The 27,219-nt window shown below is 38.7% G+C and overlaps 1 protein-coding gene across 5 annotated transcripts in view; it reads left to right on the top strand.

The window, feature by feature from the left end:
• Positions 1 to 27,219, top strand: part of Scn3a (sodium voltage-gated channel alpha subunit 3) — a 109,196-nt gene that overhangs the window by 60,949 nt on the left and 21,028 nt on the right. For all 5 annotated transcript variants that reach the window (XM_032903406.1, XM_032903405.1, XM_032903404.1 and 2 more), the window contains 8 exons: positions 50 to 182; positions 1,026 to 1,264; positions 7,024 to 7,197; positions 8,225 to 8,581; positions 10,569 to 11,039; positions 21,682 to 21,802; positions 22,991 to 23,145; positions 23,831 to 24,004. In XM_032903406.1, the coding sequence (XP_032759297.1) occupies positions 50 to 182; positions 1,026 to 1,264; positions 7,024 to 7,197; positions 8,225 to 8,581; positions 10,569 to 11,039; positions 21,682 to 21,802; positions 22,991 to 23,145; positions 23,831 to 24,004 (1,824 nt within the window). The remainder of the gene's footprint in view (positions 1 to 49; positions 183 to 1,025; positions 1,265 to 7,023; positions 7,198 to 8,224; positions 8,582 to 10,568; positions 11,040 to 21,681; positions 21,803 to 22,990; positions 23,146 to 23,830; positions 24,005 to 27,219) is intronic.

The raw sequence follows: 27,219 nt of genomic DNA, 5'->3' as shown, positions 1-27,219 counted from the left end.
TGTTGTCAATGGAGGAGGGTGGTTTGAGCCATCAGTATTTGGTTTGCAGGGTACCACCACTGAAACGGAAGTCAGGAAGAGAAGGCTAAGTTCTTACCAGATTTCCATGGAAATGCTGGAGGATTCCTCTGGAAGACAAAGAGCCATGAGCATAGCCAGTATCCTGACCAACACCATGGAGGGTAAGATGCAGGGTGTGAGGGTCCGCTTTCCATGGACTGTCTGCTCTCAACACAGCTTCTTTTCACACACAGTCTAGTGGATTTTCAAGTCTAACATTGCGAGATCACACACACACACACACACACACACACACACACACACACACACACACACACGAATGAGATGGTACATCTTTCATAGTGCTTATAAAAGAGAGCATTAATCTGGTTCTCTTTCACTTGAGTTTTTACTTTGCCTGTAGCGTGGCATTTCTCCCCCTTGAGTTCATATCACTGAAGACTTTTTCTAGTGTTACATTACCCATCAGAGTAAACCTTCTCTTCTTTCAGCCTCGTTGTGTAAAGGTCAATGATGTCAGGGTTAGAGAGGGACAGCAATGAGTTGGACAAAGCCAAGCCTGTGTTCCACTCAATTGAGGGTCCCCAAAATGTGCTTTTTCCATATCTGCATTCACAACTGTGAAAAACTGACACAGATATTTGGTAATTTTATTCACTGTTTAAAAATCCCCATAGAGTTTCCTTTACAAGTTTTTTTGATAGTGATATATTGCATTTTTTTGCTTCATTATTACTTACCTTGAGGTTGAATATTAAATTTAAAGTACTTGCTTATATTAAAAGTGGGTCAGTATCAGCATGCATTTTAATGAGCGTTTTGTGGATTTCCATATGTAATAAGGTAAAATATATAAGATTGTTTTCTATACAGTCTATTAATCCCAGTACTGTGAATTTCTATGTCTGTGAATAAGCATGTTTTATCAAACAACATGTCATTTACTAGGAACAGTAATTAATTTATACAGTTATTGAATGCTTTTTTTCTTTATTACCCACCAGAACTTGAAGAATCTAGACAGAAGTGCCCACCGTGCTGGTATAGATTCGCCAATGTGTTTTTGATCTGGGATTGCTGTGATGCATGGTTAAAAGTGAAGCATCTTGTGAATTTAATTGTGATGGATCCATTCGTTGATCTTGCCATAACAATTTGCATCGTATTAAATACACTGTTCATGGCCATGGAGCACTACCCCATGACCCAGCAGTTCAGCAGTGTGCTGACTGTGGGAAACCTGGTAAGTGCTATAGGGAAGGGAACAATGTAACAAAGAAAAGAAAATGGCCAATGCTGTACCAAACTGTATCTTCTTTCCTCACAAGAAGAAACATCTAAGGGAGCATTACAGCGCACCTCAGATGGAATCTGAATTTCATCTGTGTTGATGCTGATTACGTAGGACAGTATCTTTGCAGATTAACCATGCTGTCTAATAGTTAGCAGCCCCTCACGCTATAAAGGATTATATACTGGAAATGAAGGCTCAAAGGAAACATGAGGGCCACAAGACTTGAATTTGCAGGGTCGTCACAGAACCCACACCCAATTGAAAGGATAGCCAAAGAATCAATTTTTACTTTTAAAAGGCATAATAATTTAGAAGTGAATAAGTTAATAATAAGTATCCTTAGTGGTAATCAACCAATAGAGAAAATAATTGGTAAAATGCATTGGTAGGACTTTCAGTATGGGAAGGTAAGTGGCCGTAAGGAAGAGTATACTAAGATGTATTTGCAAACAAACAACCCTCACGTTTCTTTCAGACTTTAAAACTGGCATCAGTTAACCTGTTCTTCCCCAAATATGCCTAGAATTTGGTTTAGACAACATTGAATTGCTCTATTACATTTCAAGATGATTTGTCGTATTCAAAACCAATTAAGCAGCCTATAACATATCCGTAACATCATCTCTAGGCCTGTGACTTACAAATAACTCAGTATAGCGTTCATTGCCAATTATAAAGTACTGATAGATATTTAATCTTCAGTAGGCAAATACCTACTGAAGTACTGTTTAACTGGAGCATACGACTCTCCTTTGTGGAGTCATAAATGAAAGTGGATGCTGCTCGGCTGGTTAAGGCATTAAGGCTGATCACATTATTCTGATCCAAGAGCTCTAGCCAGGGCTTTCTACTGCAAGGATCTCCAGTTGTGACCAACGAATGTACTCTGTGAAACAGGTTTTCTCATTATTCCTATCAAGTTTGCATTAGAAATCCCCATTCGTTAGGATGTAAAGTCCCTAAGGAGAGCTGTATCTTCAAAATAGGATGATCAGAAGTAGGCATGGCGGCACACGCTGAAAATCCGAATGCTCGAGAGGCTGAGGCAGGAAGAACCATGGTTCCTGGGCCAGCATGGGCTACGTAGTAAGATGCTGATCCGAAAGAAAAGAGAGAGAGATGGAGAGGAGAAAACAGGGAGGGAACATGGGTGAAAAGAAGTCCTAAGGTTCTTTTTTATTTTTTAAAGATTTATTTCTTATGTATATAGCACTCCACCTGCATGTACACGTGCAAGCAGACATGTACCAGATCTCATTACAGATGGTTGTAAGCCACCATGTGGTTGCTGGGAATTGAACTCATGACCTCTGGAAGAGCAGACAGTGCTCTTAACCTCTGAGCCATCTCTCCAGCAGTCCTAAGGTTCTTGATAGTTAGAAAGTATTTTGGAAGTTAGACCTTGAGCCATGTGAGTCTCTTCGGTTTGAAGGGCGTAAAGGTGAATTCATTATAAGCTAAACCTAATTCCCCCCAAATATTAGGTTTTTATTTCTTCTCCCTGATTCCACTTCGCTCCTATTATCTCTTCCCCAGAGCTTCAACTAAATAGTTGAGTTTACCTATTTATTAATTGACACCTTCCTTTTACTATCCAAGGAGTACTTGAATGATGGGGATGGAGTTGCCTCCTCAAGCACAAAAGACGAAGGGCCAAGCTTTGTGAAGGGTGACGATGCACTGGTCTTGGGGGCAGTGCGAACACTTGCGTCATCTCTCAGGGCTAGCGAAGCTCACAGGCAGTACATCTCACAACATTTAATCAAAAAAGAAAAAAAAAGGATAAATTCCTTTTTGAATTCCAGCACGAAGTTTTCAAGATAGAACTGTGTTGGGCATATTTCATAGACAGTCACTTCTTGCATAACGAGCCTCAGAAGGAGGACTTGGAGTGGCCATTTGAAAACATGGCCATCCCGAGTGGTCACACAGGTGGAGGAACTAGTCCCACCAGAAGGGTGGAGAGGGATGTTGGGGAGACAGAGGTATAAATATGCATATTTATAACTCACTTCATCCTCTCTGTACTGTTGGTCTTGGGAGAACCCCCACCCTTTTCTTCAACTTTCACACCTATAATGCTGTAATGCTCAATCTGTCCCAATTATTTTCTTGAACATGCCAATCACTCCCTCCCTGATACTCTCTGTGACCGCTGTTACCGGGTTTTTGACTCCTTACATCATTCACGATGCTTTTGCACTCAATATGTTCACATCCCAGCAACTTTAAGGACGATACTATGAAGCATGAGCTTGATTCCTTTCTGAGTGCCCTGCTGACACAGATGATTGGCCTAGGATTGCCTTAAGCACTGTATAGTCTCAGCTGAATAGCCATCCGTCCCACCATTTATGAGAAGTGCTATCATCCTCACTTCAATTTTGTGTCATGTTTAACAGAGCCTTCTAACCACAAAGCTTAGAATTGTTAGAACCATGTGGAGTTAACGTTTTCTTTATTCCCCATGTCTACTTGATAGGAAAATCCATTATTTTTTCCTTCAGGGTATTTATCTTTTACTCTTAAAAACTTTAAAAAATATTACTGGCATCAATGTCTGTTGTTCCCTTTATAACAACCCCTCCCCCCACAAGCCACATCAGAAAAACTTTGTCACAGCACCACACAAACGCCACACCCAAGTTTATGTGTTTAAATAGTTCTCCGCTCGTTGATTTCTACATCCACATGTAGAATGTTCTCAAATCTCAATTCACATTCTTCCAAGTTCCTCTTCATCCTCTTTTCTCTTCTACCATGGTATTCCGCCCACGTTAAGCAACTTCACCTTATTCCCTAATGAACTTTCTCACACCAGAAGCTGTGGCTTTCCCATCTGTTGTGAATTTCTCGGTGGCAGACCCTGCATCCCTTTTTGTTTTGTGTCTCCCACTGTGTCTGCATTGCAGTTCCTCAATAAACAAATGACTGGTTACTTCTACTCCCAAAGAGGCTGCTTCCCGAGCCAGGCTTTTGTAAAAATGACAGTCACTTAAGAGTCAACAGCCAGTCAGACCAGATTATAACTGTCACTGTAGATGAATAATATACTCTCTGGAAATGTACAGCACTCTGCGCCTTGTTCTTTTATTGTTGAAATGGGTGTCACGATGCCCATCTCTGAGGCTGCTGTGCAGGTCAAATGAGGTGAGCTGGAAGAATCTAGCAGTGTGCCTAGCATCCAGCATGCTCTCACCGAACAGCTTCCTTCCCCCCACATGCACACCATTAACCTTATGAACCTTTCATTGAAGTGTCAATGGAAAATATTCCTGCTCTGAGCCCTTATGTTTTTCTCAGGATATTGGGATGTTGGGGGAATTGAATAAATGAGGAATATTTTCAAAACTTTCCAGACTATGGACGGAAATAGATTTTTTATGGTCTTCCAATGTCGAAGCTGTTGTATCTGTAAGTGTGGGGATGATATAATTTGGGCGATAGGATAATCAGATGGAAAAGCAGAAGTCAAAAGAGCTTCAAGTCTGAATCCTAATGACAGAGTTCACTTGTTCTAAATTGTACATCATAGATAGTAAGTGGTCATAGTTTGTTGGGAGTTTATTGAAGCTCCCAACGTATGATAGTTTCAACAGGCTAACCTATTGTTTCTCAAATAACTATGTAGTGATTAATGGATGAAAACCATGAGAAAGTAGACAGAATTAAGATCCAAAGACTAGGAAAGGGTTATGGAATCTTCTGACTGGACTTTGATTAAGGAGTAGACATTTTGTAGTTTGTTTCTACAATACATAAACATTGCATCCCTTCCTGGATGATTGGGTTGACACAGTTTGAGTATCTGGAGACCTCAAAATCTCTATTGAGTCTCTCTCTGCTACTTCATATTTTTCCAGAATGTTGGTTTTGGGGTGTTTGTTTGTCTGTTTATCCTGCCATTTTAAAATTCGAGCTCCTAGTATAGGAATCCTATAAACCAGTCTATGCGTCATATTATGTTAGAGAAGCTTTTCCTTTGACAAGTTACCTGACAGTACTAAAACTACAGAAAAAACTACAGAAAAGGGTTGGGGATTTAGCTCAGTGGCAGAGCGCTTGCCTAACAAGCGCAAGGCCCTCGGTTCAGTCCCCAGCTCTGAAAAAAAAAAAAAAGAAAAGAAAAAAAAGAAAAAAAAACTACAGAAAAATAGAACATCATTACCAGTGCTTTGAGGACCTACATTAGAAAGCTTTAAGGCAAATTCTTGTGATTTTGAGATGAGAATGTTCATTCAAATATTCTTAAGGAGAAGTTTTATGGTGGCGTTATTTCTTTGGAGGGAAGCTTGCCTCTGGTTTATGCATTTGCTAGCTGCAGGAGAGCTAGCCATCTCAGCAGACCCGAAAAGATTGATTTTGATTTTCTCTAAGAAGGGATATTGAGGATCCTTTAGCTAAAGAGTTCCTAGCTTGTTTTAAAGCATTTCTATCACCAGGATGCTTATTTCAAATAACATCTGCCTCTGAAAGTTTTACAGAAATCAAATTCATTTGAGTGAGAGCTCATTTGAAGTTCACCAGGGAAACTATTTGTAAAATAATAATAATAATTTAAAAAGTCCCACGGTGAGCTATCATATAAAATGAAAACATCATGTTTTCAAAATGTATTCCACATTGCTTACAGTGTATTTTATGTCCATCTGACTGACACGTGACTAAGAGCAGTTGATGTACATTTTAGAAATTGGCACTTCCTTTTAAAATATTTGTATGATTTAAAAATGACATATTGGCTATATTTGTGCTTTAATAAGAGTGGGTCTGGATTTTTAAAAAGAAATATGTTTTAACATACCAAATGACTCTAGTAAATTTATTTGGACAGAGCTTCTTCAAGATAAAGGCTGTCTTACTCTATTAACTTTGACTTTACCATCATAAAATAGACCCTTTCCCTATAGAGATTTAGGGTGACTATTTAAAAACACTTTGGCAGGAATAATTTCACAGCCCATGTTTCCGTTTTTATTGTCTGTGGTTTTAGATTTGAAATAAATGTTTAATGTGTTCTGTTTTGTTTCTATTGTCAAATGCACATTTCTTCTATTCTCACCATATTAATCTTAATTATGGATATGTAATACTGAGAATACTCTCCTGCTTGTTCCAATTAAATACGCAGTTCCTTTCTCTATTAATCCATTAACCTTAATTCTGAGGCAGGCGGCCAGAGACCATCATTACAAAACATTTGTGGCAGACACTCTTTTGTTTCAAGAATGTTTATAAAATACGGGAACAAAATGCAATCCATTAAAGAAAACTACAAAATGTGCAAGTAAAAATGTATATTTTTACTGATTTTAAGCATTTTTTTAGACTCCCAATGATATGTGGATTTATTTCCAAGAATGTATTTCGCAACATTTTTATAACACTACAGAAAAGCAGATGTGCTGCTTGGTAGCCTCAACGTGTACCAGAAGGACACTAATGCCACAGCTATTATCAAGATGGAGACGGAAAATGTGCACAGTGGAAGATCTTAAAGTTTGTCTTCCCTAGAATCCCAGCGGGTTCATTAAAAAAGATACATCTATTCAGCACAATGCCGGCTTATGGAAAAGTTACAAAGTTGACATTGATCTGTTTTGTTTAAAAGTCAGATGTTTGTAGTTGCTATGGTTTAACATTCTTGGTAAAGTCCTGCAGCCTCTGAGCTTAGGGCTTCTCAAGTGCCACTCTCTGTTTCCTTCCAGGTCTTCACTGGGATCTTCACAGCCGAAATGGTCCTTAAAATCATTGCCATGGACCCCTATTATTATTTCCAAGAGGGCTGGAATATTTTCGATGGAATTATTGTTAGCCTGAGTTTAATGGAGCTTGGCCTGGCAAATGTGGAGGGGCTGTCTGTGCTTCGGTCCTTCAGACTGGTATCTTCTGCTCTTCATGTTTCTTCACTCATAAGCATAGCATTTATTTTTAAATGTATGTTTATGTAATTATCATAGTTTGTGAAATAGCATTTTTTAATTACATAAGTCAATGTCCCCAGGAAATGTACAACCATGACCTTTCAAGATAAGTATAATCTATTTTCTGAAAATAACAAAAAATGATTGAAATATCCCACAATTCAATACGTAGGAGACATTAATACATTATATATTAATATATATATATATTCCTTCTAAATTGGTTTTCTACTCTGAAATTGTTTTCATTTTATATCTTTGAGGAAGAGAAAGAAAAAAGAAATAGAAGAAATGCAAATGTAGAAGTTGGGAGTAGTGGTGTATGTCTCTAACACTAGTACTTGGGAGGTGAAGTCAGAAGAACTAGTTTAAACTTACCCTTAGATATACCGTAAATTAGAGGCTAGCCTGGGCTACATGAGCCTGTTTCTCCAAAGCAAAAGCAAAACAACAAAATCAACACATAAAAAATGTTTGACACATTTGGTATTTTAAACAACGATATCACAAAATGTTTTAAATTATAGCAAAAATAATTTTGAAAGTACCTACATTTTGTTTAGAATTCATATATATATATATATATATATATATGTATGTGTATATATATATGTAGACATACAGATAGATATGTATTTCAAATTGAACAAAAGCTTTTAAAAATTGAATTAGCTTATTTCACAACTTTTTTAAGAAGAGGAAAATGTAATTCACATTTTCAACATTCCCTTTTAGTTTCTAGAGTAAAATCTAAAGTGACAATTGATGTATTAACAGTGTCTATAGTTAAAGTAATGTTTTCATAGGTATATCTTTCAGTAAGTCTAAAGGAGAATTATAAAGGGAAAATGCACTTAAACGATTTGACTTGATTTACAACTCTAATATTATTATCGACCTTTTGTTTTGAATCTACATTATGATCGACTCATAAAATAATCGTCTGGCTTCCAAGTGTACTACATTTCCTTTCATTTCATTACAGCTCCGAGTCTTCAAGTTGGCAAAGTCCTGGCCCACACTGAACATGCTCATTAAGATCATCGGCAACTCGGTGGGCGCACTGGGCAACCTGACCCTGGTGCTGGCCATCATCGTCTTCATTTTTGCCGTGGTTGGCATGCAGCTGTTTGGAAAGAGCTACAAGGAGTGTGTCTGTAAGATCAACGAGGACTGCAAGCTGCCACGCTGGCACATGAACGACTTCTTCCACTCCTTCCTGATCGTGTTCCGTGTGCTGTGTGGGGAGTGGATAGAGACCATGTGGGACTGCATGGAGGTCGCGGGCCAGACCATGTGCCTTATTGTGTTCATGTTGGTCATGGTGATTGGGAACCTTGTGGTACGTATGTACTGCAGATCTTTGTGAATAAGAATGAGTTTAGGCCGTAGGAAACAATGGCTTAAGCAGTAAATATATCTCCAATTTTACTGCCAGCACTTGAGTGTCAACCCCCCCCCCCCAGGGAATTACAGAATGACATTATTTAAATTCTCTGAGGTCAGAGCTAGCTCCCTGTGACCATAAAATAAAATATGTCTGCTATGGAGGATATGGGGATGAAAAGCATGTTCGCGGGTTACAGCAACTAAGTTTACTTTTTTCATGTCAAAAAGTGTATTTCCTTATCTAGACTAACTGTATCATTATTTTGATACGATAATCTCTTTAAACCCTAAAAATACAACTACCTCTTACAAGTCCATAATTCACACTGTTTTATTTAAAGGTGTGGATTAGACACAAATTCTAAGGTCAAACGTTAAAGAAATAAAGTAATCTACTTCAGTTGTGGTTTATAATTACTGTAGGGTACAAAATATGTTCTTATCTGCACTTGTTTTATTAAAAGAAATAACATTGGAGGGTGAAATAATTCCACACATACAAACGTGTATGTATGTATATACAAGCATACACAGAAAGACACAAACACACAACACACACACACAGACACACACACACAGAGACAGAGAGACAGAGACAGAGACAGACAGACAGAGACAGAGATAGAGAGGCAGAGAGAGGCAGAGACAGAAATTAAGACAGACACAAGAGAGATCAGATTTTACATACTTTCAGCCATTCCTTAGATTCTAGAAGAGGATGGACAAACTATCATGAGTTGCTTCCCCACAGCTGAACCTGCTTAACTCAAAAAAGCCATGCTAACAGCAGTGCTCCAGTTGATCACATCGAATAAAAGGAATAGACTTGACCGCAAAAGAGAGCCTTGTGAATAGGTGTAGCAGGGGTGGGGGTGGGAAGGGCATGGCCAGTGTATCTTGTATTCGTGGATGAAATTGTCCAAGAACAAATGGAAACTATTTCAAAAGCCCTAACATAAAGGCATGTGTTTTCATACTTAAATTCCTCTATCATATATGTATATAGTAAGTACCTACATAGTCATATAAGGTCTTCCTTTTAAGGGGTACACTTCAAATAATACTCAAAAGAATGGTAGTGGGACATACACATTATTTTCTTAAAATAGAAAATTGCCCTAGATTCAGAACAAAATATGATGTTTAAATAGAAAACAACCCAGAGATCCTAGTTTGCATTTGTCCTCCTACTATATAAAGAGCTCAGTCATTACATTTTAGGCTAAAATGATCCCTGTGCTTAAATATCCTTTTACATCAGACATTGTGAGTTATCCCTGTATAGCCACAGACCCCCAGGTATCCACGGCTGTGAGTCACAGCGACACTCCACAAACCTAAGGAGAGAAGGGATTTACATTATATGAGTCTGGCTGAACCTTAGAACGTCCTGGAATTTTCTCCAGTTTTCTACACGATTTGAACACCCATGTTTTAAAGTATGCTTGACAGGAAATATATTAACCCTTGTGTAATTCGCTATCTCTGCCGTCACAGTTTGTAGCGCTGGACCAAAGAAATCTGTTTCTAGTACATACTGGTTTTATACAAATTAGCAGGTTATTAGATAAATTGGTTATTTGTACACATGAAGCTAGAAACTCCATAGTGTGTGTGTGTGTGTGTGTGTGTGTGTGTGTGTGTGTGTGTGTGTGTCAAACGTCATTGAAAGGGGGATTTTTGTCTTTTCACTGGTGAGACTTTTAATAGTTTCTTTTTTTTCCCTGCTATTCTCAGTGGAGAGGGGCTTCTAAGTTATCATTCCCCTTTACCACAGGTAGACACGATCATGTGTGGTTTTAACGCGGAGCCTGATGTACACTACTCATTCACTAAGCACTGAGTGAAACCACTATAGCAAAGATCTGAGCCCCTTGTCCACTTTCTATTCTTGCCCGTGTGTCAGTTTTAACTTAGAGCTTTTACTCTCTCCTCTTCAGGTTCTGAACCTCTTTCTGGCCTTATTGTTGAGTTCCTTTAGTTCAGACAACCTTGCTGCTACTGACGATGATAACGAAATGAACAACCTCCAGATTGCAGTGGGAAGGATGCAAAAGGGAATTGATTTTGTGAAAAGTAAGATAGGGGAGTGCTTCCGAAAAGCGTTTTTCAGAAAGCCGAAAGTGATAGAAATCCAAGAAGGCAACAAAATAGACAGCTGCATGTCCAATAACACGGGCATCGAAATAAGCAAAGAGCTTAACTACCTTAAAGACGGTAATGGAACCACCAGCGGCGTGGGAACCGGAAGCAGTGTGGAAAAATACGTAATCGATGAAAATGACTACATGTCATTCATCAACAACCCCAGCCTCACCGTGACTGTGCCAATTGCTGTGGGAGAGTCTGACTTTGAAAATTTAAATACGGAAGAGTTCAGCAGTGAGTCAGAACTGGAAGAAAGTAAGGAGGTAAGTGTGCTTTTCAGTTCAGGCTGCACTTTTTTGCATCATCCACAGAGTGTGGCTACTCTGTATTGTTTTTGCCTGTAGGCGCTTTATCAACAGAAACTAATGGGTTGGGTGTGTAGCTCAAGGGTAGGATGCTTAACATGCATGAAGTCCTTTAGTATCCAACACTACACACAAAAACAACGTGATATCGGATGATCATGTCGGAACATCATGAGAAATAGGTAAGTTCATTTAATTACAGCTTTCCACAGGCTATCACAATTTGAACGATTAAAATGTTCATTCTCTTAATAACTTGAAAGCCTAATTTCAAATGTAGCCCTAAACAAAAGAGATACTATTTTTCCCTCATTAGTGATTTGTTTTAGAAAACACAAGGAACTATATTTTAATGGTGGCATGCCATCACTGTGAAAAAAATGAATATAGTCTTTCTTCACGCTTGAGTAGTTCATTTACCACAAGAGAGTGCATTATCTGTGAAAGTACTAGGAAGTTCCAAGCCTTACTGATTTTTTTTCCTGTTACAGATGAGCAACGTGGTCTATACATTACCTTGAAAATACTGAGGTGTAACACTTGAGCACTAGAGTGGGTCTACAGATGGGAAATTTACTCTCATATGAGTGGTTGTTAGAATGAAAAAAAGAAAATTTTCATAGGCGATGATTTGAGCTCCTTGGGTCTAGTGATAATAGCTTAGTGACATTACCTCAATTAAAATATTTTATTAATATTTATTGACAGCCTTTGGAGGTAACAGCTGGAAGTTAATCTAGCACAGATGGTGTTATAAGAGATCTTCAGCTGGAGGGGATAACATCAACACCCTAGGAATCCGACCAATGATGTTGGATTTTGTGAATTCTCTTGGAGCCTTTGAAAACCAGTTTAGCAAGTTTAGCTCTAAAATCTTTATTGGAAGTCTATGGCATTATAGCTTACAATGTCGCCATTCTTCTCATACTTCAGATATGTTTTATAATTTAAAGAATATGATCAAAATGAGGTAGCAATGTTTATTTTCAGAGCAATGTTTATTTACACACGAATTGAGTGTAGCACAGCTAATTTACATTGCTCATCCTAATAACTAAGACTCAATTCTGGCTTTATTGCCCATCACCTGGCCTAGATTGACTTAAAGAGAAACACTAGAGGACCAGCAGGCTTTCATTGATTACTTCGTCCAGTTTGGTCAAAGACAGTCTTTATCATGTGACTCCCAGCAGGCTCATAGAGTCATTAAAACTCTCTATAAAAGTTTGGTCTTACAGGCCTGGGTTAAATTCTTAGGCGCTTAAGAATGGGAAGGGAGGTTAAGTGAGAGAAGATTGAAATGGGCCTCCTATTTGGTTCACATCGTAAAACGTGGAAAGATACCGTTCTACAAAGAGAGAGCCGGGATTGATAATGAGCTCCTATTACTAAGGAGAACAGAGAGCAGGAGACAGCGCAAAGGATGGTGTGTCTGGGAACTTCAGACTGCAGCCTTTTAAAGTCAGTCAGAGCTTGGAGTTGGAATTGCCTGCATGGTCAGGAGGGAGTGCTCCCGAACAGAAACAATTAGCAACATTTGTTATTAAAGAGCAAAGGACCTTAGACTGAGAGACCACAGAGAATATCTTATGCATTGTTATAGCAGCAAGGAGTTGAAATTCTGGGCTAAAATAATGAGGGAACTGAGAGGAATTGGCAATTTACCAGACCTCAAGAATCTGAGGGATGAGAAAAGTGACAATTCTGCTGTCTGATAAGGTCTTCTGCAAAAGGTCCCCAAGTTTGTGTGGGAAGAGTTGGATTCGGGATTTAAGTTTTGCACGTCACACCCTTAGAATTTGAATAACAGGGTTCAGTCAAACTCTGATCAAAAAGATCACAGGAAAACACGTCTACTGATACATACTGTTCTCTCATTGTTCCCTCAAAGAGTGCAGGGTAATAATTATTTACATTGTATCTTGTACTGTAAGTAATCTAGATATGAGAGTATTGTGTAGGTTAATGAATATACTACAAATACAAGGCCAGTTTATATACAGAATTTGTACATCTGTTGGTTTGGATTCTTGTAGAGTCCTGGAACTGATCCTTTGTAGATAACAAGGAATGGTTGGGTTGAAGGTAACAGTGTTGGTCAGAGTCAGAGGTCAGAGCTAAAAGTAGACTAAATGATGCAAGACTTAAAAATTATTTGGTTCCCTGAAAATAGGAGAGGTCAGAAAATAATTATAAGGCAAAAATAGGGTAAACCTAAGGGCAGAATTGCCTGACTAGTGTAAGGTCAAGAAAAGTCAGAAAAGCCAAAACAAAGGAACTTCTATTGCATTAGTAACAGAGACTGATGACAGTGGGCTTATGAAGAATAAGTACCTCCATTGGTTTCTGCTGAAAACAATTGCTCTTAATATATTTTAAAGCCTCCCTAAGCTCCACAGATATTTCTTTTTAATGGCTTAACCATCATAACCGTGGAATATTAAGATGTAATTTGTCATTCATTATCAATTCCTGGAAAACATTTGTTTCCTCAACAAAAACGTATTATTGGGTAATTTATACAATTCTATACCCTTTGAACCTAATTTTGAAGAGATGAAATCCAGTTACAGAAAGAAGATAATGACATTTTTAATATATAAATGCTAGTAGGAACATCACCAAAGTAAACATAAGCATATGTACATATCATATACATATACACATAAATATATACATACATAGCATATATATGCTTCATTAATTTTTGAAATGATCATAAAAAATCAATATTAAATATGCTTTACTATAATGAGATGCCTCAGAGACTAAGAGCACTTGCTGCTCTTGCAGAAAACATTTGTTTCCCAGCATCCACCCACATGATAGTTATCATCTGTCTGTAACTCCAGTTACAAGGGATCTGACAGTGCTCTGGATTCCAAAGGCATTGCATGGTTCACACTGTAAGTCCAGGAAAATTTTAACGCTATATAAATCGTTATGAAGATTGGTGGTAGGGAGGTAAGAGAGGACCTGAGATAGGAGAAGGAATAGGATCAAAATTCAAAGCATTAAGTTTTCAAAGAACAATCAAAACATTATTATGTAAGTTTCTTGATACATTCTGTTTATACATACTTTTTCATTTATTCAACATTAAACTTTATGTGGATGATATATTTAAGTTGGTACCACAAAAACTTATATAAAAGCAATAGGAAAATTCTCATATATGCTCAGAGTTATCACATAACATAGAATTTAAAAAAATAATAGCGAATATTGGTATATTGGTATACTCTAACAGTACAGGACTGGTTCAGCTAACTCCCACTTAAGTATACTTCACCTATGTACCACCCTGCACAGGCATGCGTGTGTGTGTGTGTCACACACACACACACACGTGACATTTTGATTTGTCTTTGTTGCTAGTTTCTTGACCACAGCTGAACTAAACATTGAGTTCTACTTTTGAGAGGATGTGATAGCCTTTGGTTTTGCTTACAGGGTGAGCACACAGAGGTAACACAGAGTTTATTACACTTATCCTTAAAACTAAAAACCATTTCTAAACATTTGAAGCAAGCAGCTTGGATGATTTGAAAACCTGAGCTACTCAAGTATTTCTGCCAATTCTGTAATTGAATATAACTATGCCAGAGATAATCCCTGGGTATAGGTGTAAACTCTAGTATTTTATGCATTATACAATGTGTACTTATAGATATGTTAATTACATGTGTATATACATGCCACTTATATAAACGGGCTGATACGGAAACGAACTCAAAGCTTTGCATGAAAAAAAAATTGAAGGCATGAATTTCAAAATACTTATTTTCTTTAATTTAAGAAAACTCAAAATTCGGCAAATAGTGTAGCATTCTCTAATGCACCGTTCTGGTTTTTTATTTTTTATGGTTTTAATGTTCACATAATCATGATAACTATAAATCTTTCTAATTTAGTGTTTAAAGGATTACTGGCTTATCTTCCCGAAAGAGAAGATTTAGGATAAATGCTTTTAATGACCATGTTCTTAGCTGATTTCCAAATTCAGTCTAGCAATAGCCTGCAATGACTTTCACTTGTGACCATTCTTGCTTCTCACAGGGGTGAGGCCAAGCTGGAGCCATCAAGAAAGCCGCTCTGGTGTTTTTTAAGCAGCCAGAGGCTCGAGCCACCACTTTTACCCAGGTTACCCATGCAAGTTGTCACTTCCTAGATGAATTTTGACTGGCCTGCATGTTCCGCAGCTATATTCCTTCCCCTGCCGTGGCAAGGAAGTGCGAGGCTGGCCCAGCTGCTCTCTGCTGAAGTGTGTGATACATCACGGCATGGTCAGGCGAGACGGGCAGTCCCAACACCATATTTGATTCTTCTGATGGGCTTTCCACGTCAGTCTTTTAGGTCTCAAAAATTGCATGCCCGATAAGACTTACCACAATATCAATTTTAAACATACTAGAAATGCTTACGATTGGATATAACCAAAGACTTAAGCGAGCATGCATATTTTTAATTTGTTTTTATTTCATTAAAATAAGATCATAGCTTTTTTTGTTGTTGTTATTGATGATTCAGCCCTTATATGTAAACTGTGCCACCAAAAGAAGCCTCAAGGGGTTTGTGTGTGTGTGCGTGTGTGTGTGTGTGCATGTATGTGTGTGTGTGTGCATGTGAGAGAGAGAGAGAGAGAGAGAGAGAGAGAGAAAGAGAGAGACAGAGACAAAGAGAGAGAGGATGTGTTCGTGTGTGTGTGCGCGCATGCATGTGTTTGTAGGTCTGTAAGTACTGCCATTTTCAAGTCATTATATTCAGATCAATGAATATCACTTTCAACTGAACCAATTCCCGTGCTCCATATGGAAATATATGCTTTCATGCATTCAGAAAGGCTCTGTAAAAAACAACAGGAGAATCTTGAGATCTTGAAGAAGCCAGCTATTAGTCTGAATATGCGTTTGGGCACTAGGTGTCTTGGACTTTGAAGAGTTTGGAAAATTTTCAGTCAAGCGCCTGAAAAAAACACAGTGATCATCATAAAGTAGTCCAAAGGGAGACTCCATGCTGTAAGCATGCGACATGGGACACACATGTCACCAAATCATTGCTCTAAAGTACTTGTTTGGGGGTTTCGTTTGATTTTAAGTATTTGACTTGGTATTTCCCTCTGTATATTAATTTCTCCCCTAAATGTTCTACCTTAGACTGGGTATGCAAAAATGGCACTTGGAACATTTTCTGGTTCTGACGGTTGGCTATAGTTTTATGAGGAGTAGAGTCATCTTCTGCAAGTGCTGTGGTAGTCTGTGTTTGCTGAGTCGTGACTCTATGGACTTAATTGTCTGCTGTTGGTGTCATTACTTACTGATTTCAAAGTGCAAGGTTTAGGGGGGAAATTAACCAGAAATCAGACATTGCTACATGTTGGATATTTGCTGGACTAAAATCTACTTTTAATTTAGATTTGTCTGTGAGTTTTATTGATACATGCATTCTTCTGTAGGAGCATTGAGACTTAATTGTTGAGTTCAACCAACTCAAAAATACTTTTTACTGAAAGGCGGAAAAAAATACTCTTGCTGTTGATTTAGCTGAATAGAATGAAATAGTGTTGGATAGTTGTAGGTCTCATCATGTTCCTCGCAGGGGAACTCGTTTCTGGAGCTTTCGTGGAAATTTTAAACAGTAGGTGTTTGACTGAGTTCTTAAGCCCACAACCGACTAGAAAAAGGACTGTGTTGTTTTCGGACTCTGATGAACGATGGGGAAGTGACTTTAGCTTTTGATTTCTCGACTGTGTCTTTCAAATAACTTTTCAGGAGGCAGAGATGGTATGTAAATAGCCTCTCTGACCCATCTCAACCTGTAGAGAATTGTCTCGGTGTTCTTCTGCAGAGAAAACCCCCATTAAGTCTGGCTTTGATGGAAATGTTTGTCTCCCTTCTCAAGATAAGTGGCCTTTCTCTCCTGCTTTCCTAATGCCCTTTGCCTCACTCTTCAACTACAACATAATTACCTTCCATTTTCCATACCATGCTTTTATGAACACGGCTATTTTTACATAAAAGGAGCACTCAGGGTATTATACATTTAACATATGTCAAGGAGGATCCAGATGGTGGCAGTTTATATTTTTTAACCACTCAGTAAGTGGTTGAAAAGAGCGTTATTGGCGTTAGTCATGTCTTTTTGCCTTGGACAAGCAACAAATGGCCCCAGTAGATGGCTACTTGTTGTTCACCCAAAATGTTTTAAAGCAGGATATGAATTTTCATATCCAAGTTGTCAGACCGAGGTCCTCAAAAGACTTTCTTTGTCTACCTGTATGATAAAATCGAGGATTCCTTGAGAGTAATGTCTCGATTTTTGAGGCAATCTGTAATGGCTGAATCTTTTACTTTGTCTCTTGAACCGTACAGCAGTTTGTAAGAGTCAAAAAAAAAAAAATGTGAGCGCTAATTGAAAAAAAAAAAAATAACGAATGAAATGTGAGCGCATTTCAGTGGAAGTAGGCCAGTTGCTAACATTCTCTTCTACCTCTGAAAGTTAAATTTTATTATTTAATTGGACAAAATACCAAAAGCGCTGTTCTTCACGCTCTTCCTCTAGAGAGGACGGTCTCTATAAGGTCACGTGATCTGCGGGGACCGTCCTCGTGGCCTGTTTGGTTGCTAATTCTGTCATTCCTCTGTGGTGATAAGCCATTCCTCTGAGCGAGTGGTAGTTGTAGTTGACCTTGAAAGCATCGTCATCAGGTACCATGTTTGAGAGCATGGTTCTTGGATCAGCAGGCGCTTCCACAGCATTGCGCCAGGCTTCTGCTGTAGCCAGGCATGTTTCCTATGGCTGACTTCGGCCTGGAGAATGTTGCATCTTAAATCCTGCTTCCGGCGTGCATCCGTAGAGCATAAGCCATCATCCTTCTGTAGATTCCGCAGTCTCTACAAGGGATGGAAGTCTCTAACTTTTAAGGGCCATGTAATATTGGACAGGTTAAGGAGAAAATAGTACAAGGGAGCAAGACTGAACTTGTACTATGTGGTCTTATCTGGAAGGCTTCAGCGGTTATGCCTATAATCCCAGATATGTTTGTTTGTTCTAACTTTCTCGGAACAAGTATTAACTTTGGCTACTTAGTGTATTTATGTAATTTAATATGGTAAATTTCATTTCTGGTTTCTTTGCTCTTTTGATATCATTGTAGTATCACAACTCTGGCAATATAAATGAAAGTAAGTTTTTTTTTCCTTTGTATTTATCATCAGCCACAGCCACTGCTTTTAAATAAGTCATATGCTTTTCGATCAATCTGGTAATCATTTTGGCATAGTGATAAGAATTTTACCCTCTGCTAGAGTATGGGTTTTCTAATGTTTAGCATGTAGTTATTTCTATTATAACAACGTATAGAATTAGTATAAGTTGTTCTTATACCAATGTCTAGAGTGTAAGTGCTTATTTTTCTAGAAAGTAAAATAGTGATTTTAAAATGCAGATATGAATCTCTTCATGTATCCAGTGACTCAAGAACACCAGGTAGTATATTGGGCAGTTAATGTCACTTAATCTGAGCTCAACTCATGGTTTCATTTACTAATGTAAGTAAAATTGCTACCTTTGATGTCTTCCCATAGTTTAACAAGATTTTCAAATTTTCATAGAATAAATTATTCACACTTTCCTATGACCCAAATATGACCTGAGGGTTTCAAACAGTGTTCTGGCCTTGCTCACCGAAGAGACCTCAGTAGGACTAGAGCTCTGACTTACGGAAGCTCACTCTAAACCCTTGGAGAGGAGAAGCCTCCTGTAAAACACTTATGAGACAGAAACTAGTATACTGTCTTTCAGTTTTGGTTCATGAAGGTCCTAAGGACTTATAAGCGTGCCTCTGAACATTCTTTGGGAAGCTTCCCAGGGCTGAAGCTTAAAATGCTTAACAACCAGGAAACCTCTTGGATGGCTACAAAGCAGATCTCCACATAAGCAGGTTCTGCTCATTAGACAGGAGTAGGAAGAAGACAAAGTCTTTCCCCCACCTACTGCTAAGACATGCTGAATGGCAGAGCCCTGGGCAGATAGAAAGGGGAAAACAGAACAGTTTCCTCTCTATTTAAGGTATATATGCATTATCTCCAGAGGCAATTAGAAATGGATATAATGTTGTCCAAACCCGTTACCTATAGTCATACATTTATCATCATAAGGCAACACAATAGCAAAATTACATCCAGTGGTTCACGCTGGGCAAATCCAGGTTAGTAGCTAGTATTAATTGTACTATGAAGCATGATGCATTAGTATTTATATTTAAATATAAGACACAAGTAAGCATTTATAAGATAAATTTGATTGAAAATTAAACATAATACCTTTGGTTAAGGAGAAGTAAAGGGTAAGTATATTTTCTAAAAATATTCAATGAGAAAACATATATACATGTATTTTTATATGATGCTAATAACATTCTCCCCTCAAATTTCTATATGGAATGTCTGGTATTATAGGAAAACATTTGGAACTGTATACTTCTAACATTAAAGTCTTTATTATTCATTAAAAACATTTTCTAATGTTGCTAGATTTTATTCAAATCGATGCATTTATATAATTTATCAAAAAGTAGAGATGAAATGATCTAAACATAATTCTCTCTATAAGAGTCACATAAAAATACAATCATCTATTCCCTCTTCATGAAAACAATAAAGATCTAATGTCTATTCCATATCTCATTTTATAGTTGACGTTCTAATACATAATGTGTATGTGTACTGTGCACTTGGCATGTATGTGTAAGCATATGTTTGCATACACATACATGTGTATGTGTTCACTCTTCAATACATAAACATGCATGTACGTGTATAAAGAGCATATTTGGCCAAAGCAACAAGTGTAGTGAGTTAAATGGACCTGAGGCAATCATATGAAGCAGAACTCATGGAGAAGGTAGATCATGACCACTCCCAGAAGACAAAGTTGAGCATAGCGGACCAAGAAGATGAAGATGAACATGAACCTTTTTTTATGACTAATCTCTGAATACTTCTATTTCTTATCAGTGCTATTTATGCAGTGGTATAATTGTGCCCACTCATCAAAAGCCATAGATAACATTCACCGACTCAGCCACTGGTGAAGTTGAGTGCTGGTAGCAATTACCCAGTATGCCCTGACTTACAGCAGAAGCTGCTACAACTATACTCAGTCACAGCTTTCCCAGGCTTTTTCTTTTAAAGAATAAAAATATCCTGGCTGAAAGAACCCAAAAGCTTGGGAGAAGAAACTCTGTCTCAGCTTTTCTACATTTCCCAAAGTAAAGGGATTTGAGGTTTAAATTCATATTGTATGACCGTCCTAAGACCCATCAGCTCAAAATGATAAAATAGCTCCCCTCTCCAGCATTTTCCTCACTAGGAGGGATGAAATATTAAACATATATTAATACATAACTATTTTATTATATACTTAGCTTGCCAGGCTTAACTCAAATAACAATGCAGGAAGCAAGCCCTATCCTAAAATTACTCTTCGGTTTTAGTTCACATTTCAAAAATATTAAAGCCCTACCGGCATTGAGATTTAAGATAAGTCAGCAATTATGAGCCAAATTTCTCCCAATAGAACTTCTGTTTGGGGAACCATTTAGGTCTTTTTAGAGTAGCGCATCTACTCTTTACAACGGCTAGAACAGTGTGACCCAAACACTTGGCTGCTGAAATTAATGGAGCTCTGAAGCCATTGGTTTGTCCATGAGCTATTCTTGCATCATAAAAGAGTAAGCCTTGTTGTATGTCATGTCTTTCCCTCAGTTTCCATAAAACACTGCTCACCCATGATGTCTTCCCACATGATGCCAGAAATTGTATTAGATATTTATTCTGGCAACATTAAGGAGGCTATTCTTGCCGTATACTGTGTCACAATGATTTATTTAAAGGAAAGATTTGCAGCCTGATCATACGCTGCATTCAGAATGAGCTCCTAATAAAGATTCCAGACAATGTCATTTATGGAGAAATTTCCATTTCATTTAGAATTCTTTGCAAGTGTTGAATTTATTTATGATGTTCAAAAAGGAATGAGGGGAGGTGATCCATCATTTTCTGCTAGTAAAGTAAGGGGAAAATTATGTAAGCTAGAGAAAGATATCGCTCAAAGCTGAGACATAATGAGTGTGATTGATGTTAACCTGTAGCCCTGCCTTGCTAAAATTACAGAAACGCGGACAGCACTTAGAAGCAACTGACGGTGTTCTTTGCCCTATGGAAAAATTCCATCTGAAGAGGTGGAAGTCGTGATCTGATTTGATGCATTTAATTAAAATAATAATTAGTTAGATGAGAGCATCCTGAACTTTCCTCGACCCTTTTTGATGTGGCATAGTTGTTTGCACATGGCATTCATGTACAAATGAAGATGCTAAAGCACGTTTGTCTGTCTTTCCAAGCATCCACACTAACCACTGTCCTTTGTGGCTGAAGAGTAGACCTTGCCCGTGTTACTAGTGTATCATCCTCACTAGAATCAAAGGCGTCACTTTTAGTGCCATTCTCCTACATTTTCCCACACATGACAGAGTGCTTCCCGGGCACCTGAGGAAAGGGGGAGAGATTCACGTCTTTGACATGGGCTTTGTTTCCAGAAATTAAATGCAACCAGCTCTTCGGAAGGAAGCACAGTTGATGTTGCTCCACCCCGAGAAGGTGAACAAGCAGAAATTGAACCTGAGGAGGACCTTAAGCCAGAAGCTTGTTTTACTGAAGGTAAAGAAACTCTAACTTATTGAAATCTCCATCCCTACAGAACCTGAATAAGCCTCGTTTAAAAGAGATGTAAAAAAAAAAATGGCGAGGGCATGTTTATTTTGTTTTCCCCATTTCGTCCAGCCTGTCTATGTTAAGTTGCCTCAGATCTTAAAATTTCCAGATTAGACTACAGCCGAGCCTGTGTCTGGACAAATGAGAAAGAACACACATGTTCTTTTTGCTGTTTCTTCCTTTTGCTCTTGTTGTCCGTATCCTCCATAATGTAATATCATTTGAGATGCATAGCATTCTGGACTGTCATATCATGGATGTGGCAGTTCCTTCAAAATGCACGGGGAGTGAGATAACTGGACTTATACAAGCTATAGTAATTATACCCATTCTTCCCAGCTGCAATTTTGTCTAATGTGTGCTCTAGCCAGAGCTGTTTGGAAATGGCGCTGTGCTGTAGAGTGTTGGCATGCCGCCATGTAATTCTCCCAGTGACCAACTCATCTTGCACAGAAATCAATAAAGATTTATTGGTTCATTGCAGTTGGATTCGATGTGACAGGTAGTAGCTGGGAGAGAGCAACAGATTAGACAGAAATTGGAAGTCATATGACGTCTAGGAGGCAGAGGGGAAGAGAGCAGAATAAGAGGCAGGGACTGCAAAATGAGTCATAGGTGTGACTAAGAAAAGAAGCAAGGCTGAATAGAAATTAGCTTGAGAAAACTGACAGTGGCTGACACCTAGGGAGACAGTGCGGTTTTCTATGCTTGAAAAGAAGGGAGAGAGTACCCACGGTCACATGGGAATATGAGTAAACAACTTACATATCTGTCTTTGCTCCCACACCAGTGAGATGAAAAGGGACTTTATTTTCCTTAGTGTCCTCAAGGCAGAGAGATTTTAACTTGCATGGAAAAAAAATAAGCCATTTTTTTTAACTCAAGCAAATGTATGGAAATTCCATCAATGCTAAATCTATAAGTTTAAGTGGGACTCATTATATGCTAAATCTATAAGTTTAAGTGGGACTCATTGTATAGGAGAGTATTGCAACAAAACTGGGCAGTAAAGCAGCCAGTTAACTATGACATGAACTGGAGTTAGGGTAAGGAAGAAGGAAAAATGTTATTTCTCTTCATATTAATGATCAAAGTCTATTTTTCCTTATTTATTTTATTAATATTGCCTTTTAGGGTGCATTAAAAAATTCCCCTTCTGCCAAGTAAGTACAGAAGAAGGTAAAGGAAAAATATGGTGGAATCTTAGGAAGACGTGCTACAGCATTGTGGAACACAACTGGTTTGAGACGTTCATTGTGTTCATGATTCTCCTCAGTAGTGGCGCTTTGGTAAGTGATTGTGTCCTGGCACGAACCAAGTTCTGCCAAAGAAGCCAACTCTCTGGCGACACTAGGAGTGCCCACTCAGTTTAGAAATCAAAAGAATAGGTGTATCTGTGCCGTGCAGAGCTGAGAACTCTGCAAATTTTGGTTCTAAGCAAGTCAGGAACAGGCTGCATTTCACGTCTGGTGACTGATTGCCCACCAGGTGTTTTCCTCACTTGACAAGCCATCTGCGGAGACATTCCTCTGGCTGTGCTAGCATGCCTGTCAAATGTCACCCAGTCTACCTTAATAATTGCGTTTCCAGATTATCTGTGGATCTTGCTTTCTTTAAGTACCGTGAACTTATTCTTTGAAAATAAGAGATGGAATCACAGAAGATACTGTTGGAAGGAGCCGGTTCTAGCTCTTATGAACTGGATGTCTTTAGTTCATCTTCCATGAGTGGAAGCATGCCTTTTGGTAGTGATTGACGTAGATACTTTTGGGTGAGACGTAAAGATGTCAGCACATATAAAATCAATATAGATGTCAACAGTCCTGTGCCAATATTCCCCCAGCTAGCTTTGGTCTTTGCTTTCAGCCTGATAGAAAATATTTGAGTGATTTAAGTTGGTTGGTTCTTAGACTAGAAATATTCGTCAATGTTTTGGGAAGCCATTAAAGTGAATAAAGTTTCCTCGATTCACAGGCCTTTGAGGATATATACATTGAGCAGCGAAAGACGATCAAGACCATGCTGGAGTATGCAGACAAGGTCTTCACGTACATCTTCATCCTGGAGATGCTCCTCAAATGGGTGGCCTATGGATTTCAAACCTATTTCACCAATGCCTGGTGCTGGTTGGACTTCCTGATCGTTGATGTGAGTATCAGAGCTGATACATAGGAATTACTTCTTAAGAATGAGTTTCCATGTACGTCTGTGATTGAGACCTGAGCACCGAGAACCTTGGTTCATTCGTGCTGATGTAACTGTGGAAATTAAAACAAAACAAACAAAAACAGACAACGTCAACAAAGCCTGCAGCCAACTCCACAGTGAGACCTAGCTCTCGTGTAAGAAGAGAGGAAGTGCCCCCAAGGTAGAAGTGGTAAGAGAAAACACACAGAGGCCTCTCTGTACCACAGCAGGTATTTGAAGTTTTGTCCCACGTAAAGTAAGCAAGCCTATTTGCGGATGGATAAGACCTAAGCATTCAGCTTATTAACAGATCATTTAAAAGTCTTCAGGAGACTCCGTCAGGATTGACTGGGGGCCAGGAATTCTGAGATTTTCACTTTAAGGCCCAACTAAATTACTTGTTACTAACTAATAACAAATTGACTTGTTTTCTGTATTCCTTCAGTCACGTATCGGCAGAGACAATAAAGCACTTCTCTATTTTACAGTAGGTAGTTAGGAATCCCCATAGCTAGTGAGATATTTACCTTGCAAAGAGTAAGGAAAAGGTCTGTTTTGACTGACCTGAGGGGAATGTCAAGAGGAGCCTCATAACATGGAATCTGTCTGGCTTTGGGGCTATTTTAGCTTTTTAATATAAATAATAAAGACACACTAGGAAAAGAACAGCCATGTGGTGCCCTGGAGTCTGAGGTGTCACTGTAAAAGGCCACACAGTATCCCGAACGAAACAAGGCTCTGCATGCCCTGCCTTCGAGGCAATCAAAATCACTCTATTTCTAGCCGTAACATTTGAGTATGAAACAGTGACTGCTGAATATACACGTCCATTCATTTTAGCATTTTTTTAAGCAAGCCTGGGTCTGTTCAACTACTACTGTCCTTCTCACGGTCACCCACTCATTGTTCTACAGCCAAAATGTGTTCAGCCCTCTAAGTTCACCAGAAGTCTGCTAAGTTTCACTTAATACACCATAAATGACTTCCAATCTTCATGGCTGGTCTTTCATGAATAATAATGATTAATCTTAGGTTGTCCTGAAAAAGCTCTTCATAAAGGAAGGTTTAATGTTCTTGACTATGAGCTGGAATGGATCTTTAAAGATGACCTTCACTGTAATCTAGACATTAGGAAGCTGAAGTTTAAATAATTTTCCTGAAATAACTACTAATCACAAAGTTGACACTCTTCATATTTAACTGTTGATGTTTTGTTTTTTGTTATGTATGCTAACAATTTACTAATGAGGTAATCTACGGGGTTTTACATATATATTATATTTACATACTATAATACAACATATTATACTTAAACTATGTAATATAGATATTTTCTTATCTTCTATTGAATAATATTTTAAGGAGCAAGCCAATTTTGCCAAAACATTTTGTCTTTCAGTGAGTAAAAATATTGCTGTACTGATTAATGAAACCCTTCTACTTCTAGGCAAGTCGTTTTATATTAGATTTTTATCTTCTGACTCCAAACAAGATCTGAAATATATCAATTCATGCCAACAGATGATAACAGCTTAACTTCAAAGAACTGGACTGACTGAGTTAAATTACAATATACACCAAATTACTATCATTTTTCAAAGTACAAAAGTTATTCTCTTATTTCCCATTATTTTCATTTTTATGTGTGAGGGTACATTGGTGGCATCTATGTCTGTGTGCCACATATGTGCCAGGTATCCACACAGTCCAGAAAAAGAAATCAGATCCACTGGAACTAGAGTTAGAGATGGTTATAGGCTGCCATGTGGGTGCTGGGCATCGAACCCAGCTCCTCTGGAAAAGTAATCACTGCTCTTAACCTCTGAGCCATTTCTCCGCAACCTAAATAAAATACCTCAAAAGCACATTGCTGACTGTTAGCATTTTGTCTAAGCTCTGCCCCACCAACAGCCAGGTACACACTGTCCCACAGTTACCTGGCAACAGCCAGGTGTGCCTGACTCACTATAAAAGGGGTTGCTGCTCCTGTTCTCTCCCCATTCCCTTCCCCACCCACTCCGTGTGATCTTGGCTGGCCTCTACTCCTCTATCTCTCCTCCCCCCCCCTCCCAGCCTTCCTCTGCCTCTACTACCCTCTTGACTCCCCTCCCCATGCCCTGAATAATCTCTATTCTATACTATACCATCGAGTGACTGGTCCCTCAGGGGGAAGGGGTGCCTGCCGAGGCACCCCCATTCCCCAATACCTGACTACAACTCCATAGAACATATCCCCCATCCCTTTATCTTTTTATAAACACATCACTGATCCTGTGCCAAACTGCCACAGAAAGGTCAGACTTGCAACAAGGAATATTTATCTTTGAAAAATGCAATCATATATGTGAGGCATGTAGCTATGTTTTTTTTAAAATGTCGCTTTTCTTCAAATCCAACAAAATGTAAACATGGTGGTCTTTTTACCCTCCTAAAATGAATCCATTTACTCAGCAAATCTATTTGGAAACCTTACTGTTTTCAGACTCAGACTACTATCTGAGTAGGAGATGGGTGGGGGATAGATAGGCAAGCATCCTGCAGAGACTGTACTCCAACAGATGGGAAGAAGTCGCCAAATCAGGTTCAATTATTAAAACCACTAAATCTAAATGTAGGATCACCGCTGTGCAATAACAAAGAGTCATAGGACAGGATGTGACTCTGGGTTGGGGGCAGGAAGTCACTGTCAGCTGTTGTCCACTAGGTGTCCTGAAGAGGTGCTCAGAGGTGCTCAGCCTCCATTGAGAGAATGGAGGGAAGGGAGAAAGAGTCCTGTGGCTCTCACACTTGGCTCGAACATGAGGATGAGAAGTAGAAATGCAATAAACAAGGAAGAAAATTGCTCTGCTAGCCTAGGATGAAACACAGGGGGAAAGATGGAGACGGAGTCCGAAATGGGCCAAGACATCACCAGACACTGTAATTATATATGCAGAACACGTTGAAAGTGATACAGAATGAAAGGAAGAGTTGGGGAGTCAAGCCATGTGAGGTATAACTAACGTGCTTAAGTGACGACATTTGGAGGGAGGAAGGTAAATCATGGAAGTGGGGAGATGGATGAGGGAGTTGCTTTAGTCATCCAGTGAAGGAGATTTTGACTCAGACCAAGGCTACGATTTCCTGATGAGCAGTGCATACAGAATGAAGGAAGAGTGGACCCAGCACATGGGTTT

The sequence above is a fragment of the Rattus rattus genome, chromosome 5 (assembly GCF_011064425.1).
Source record: "Rattus rattus isolate New Zealand chromosome 5, Rrattus_CSIRO_v1, whole genome shotgun sequence".
Taxonomy (NCBI): domain Eukaryota; kingdom Metazoa; phylum Chordata; class Mammalia; order Rodentia; family Muridae; genus Rattus; species Rattus rattus.
The sequence above is the reverse complement of the archived record's forward strand: the minus strand, read 5'-3'. Positions and strand labels throughout refer to the sequence as shown.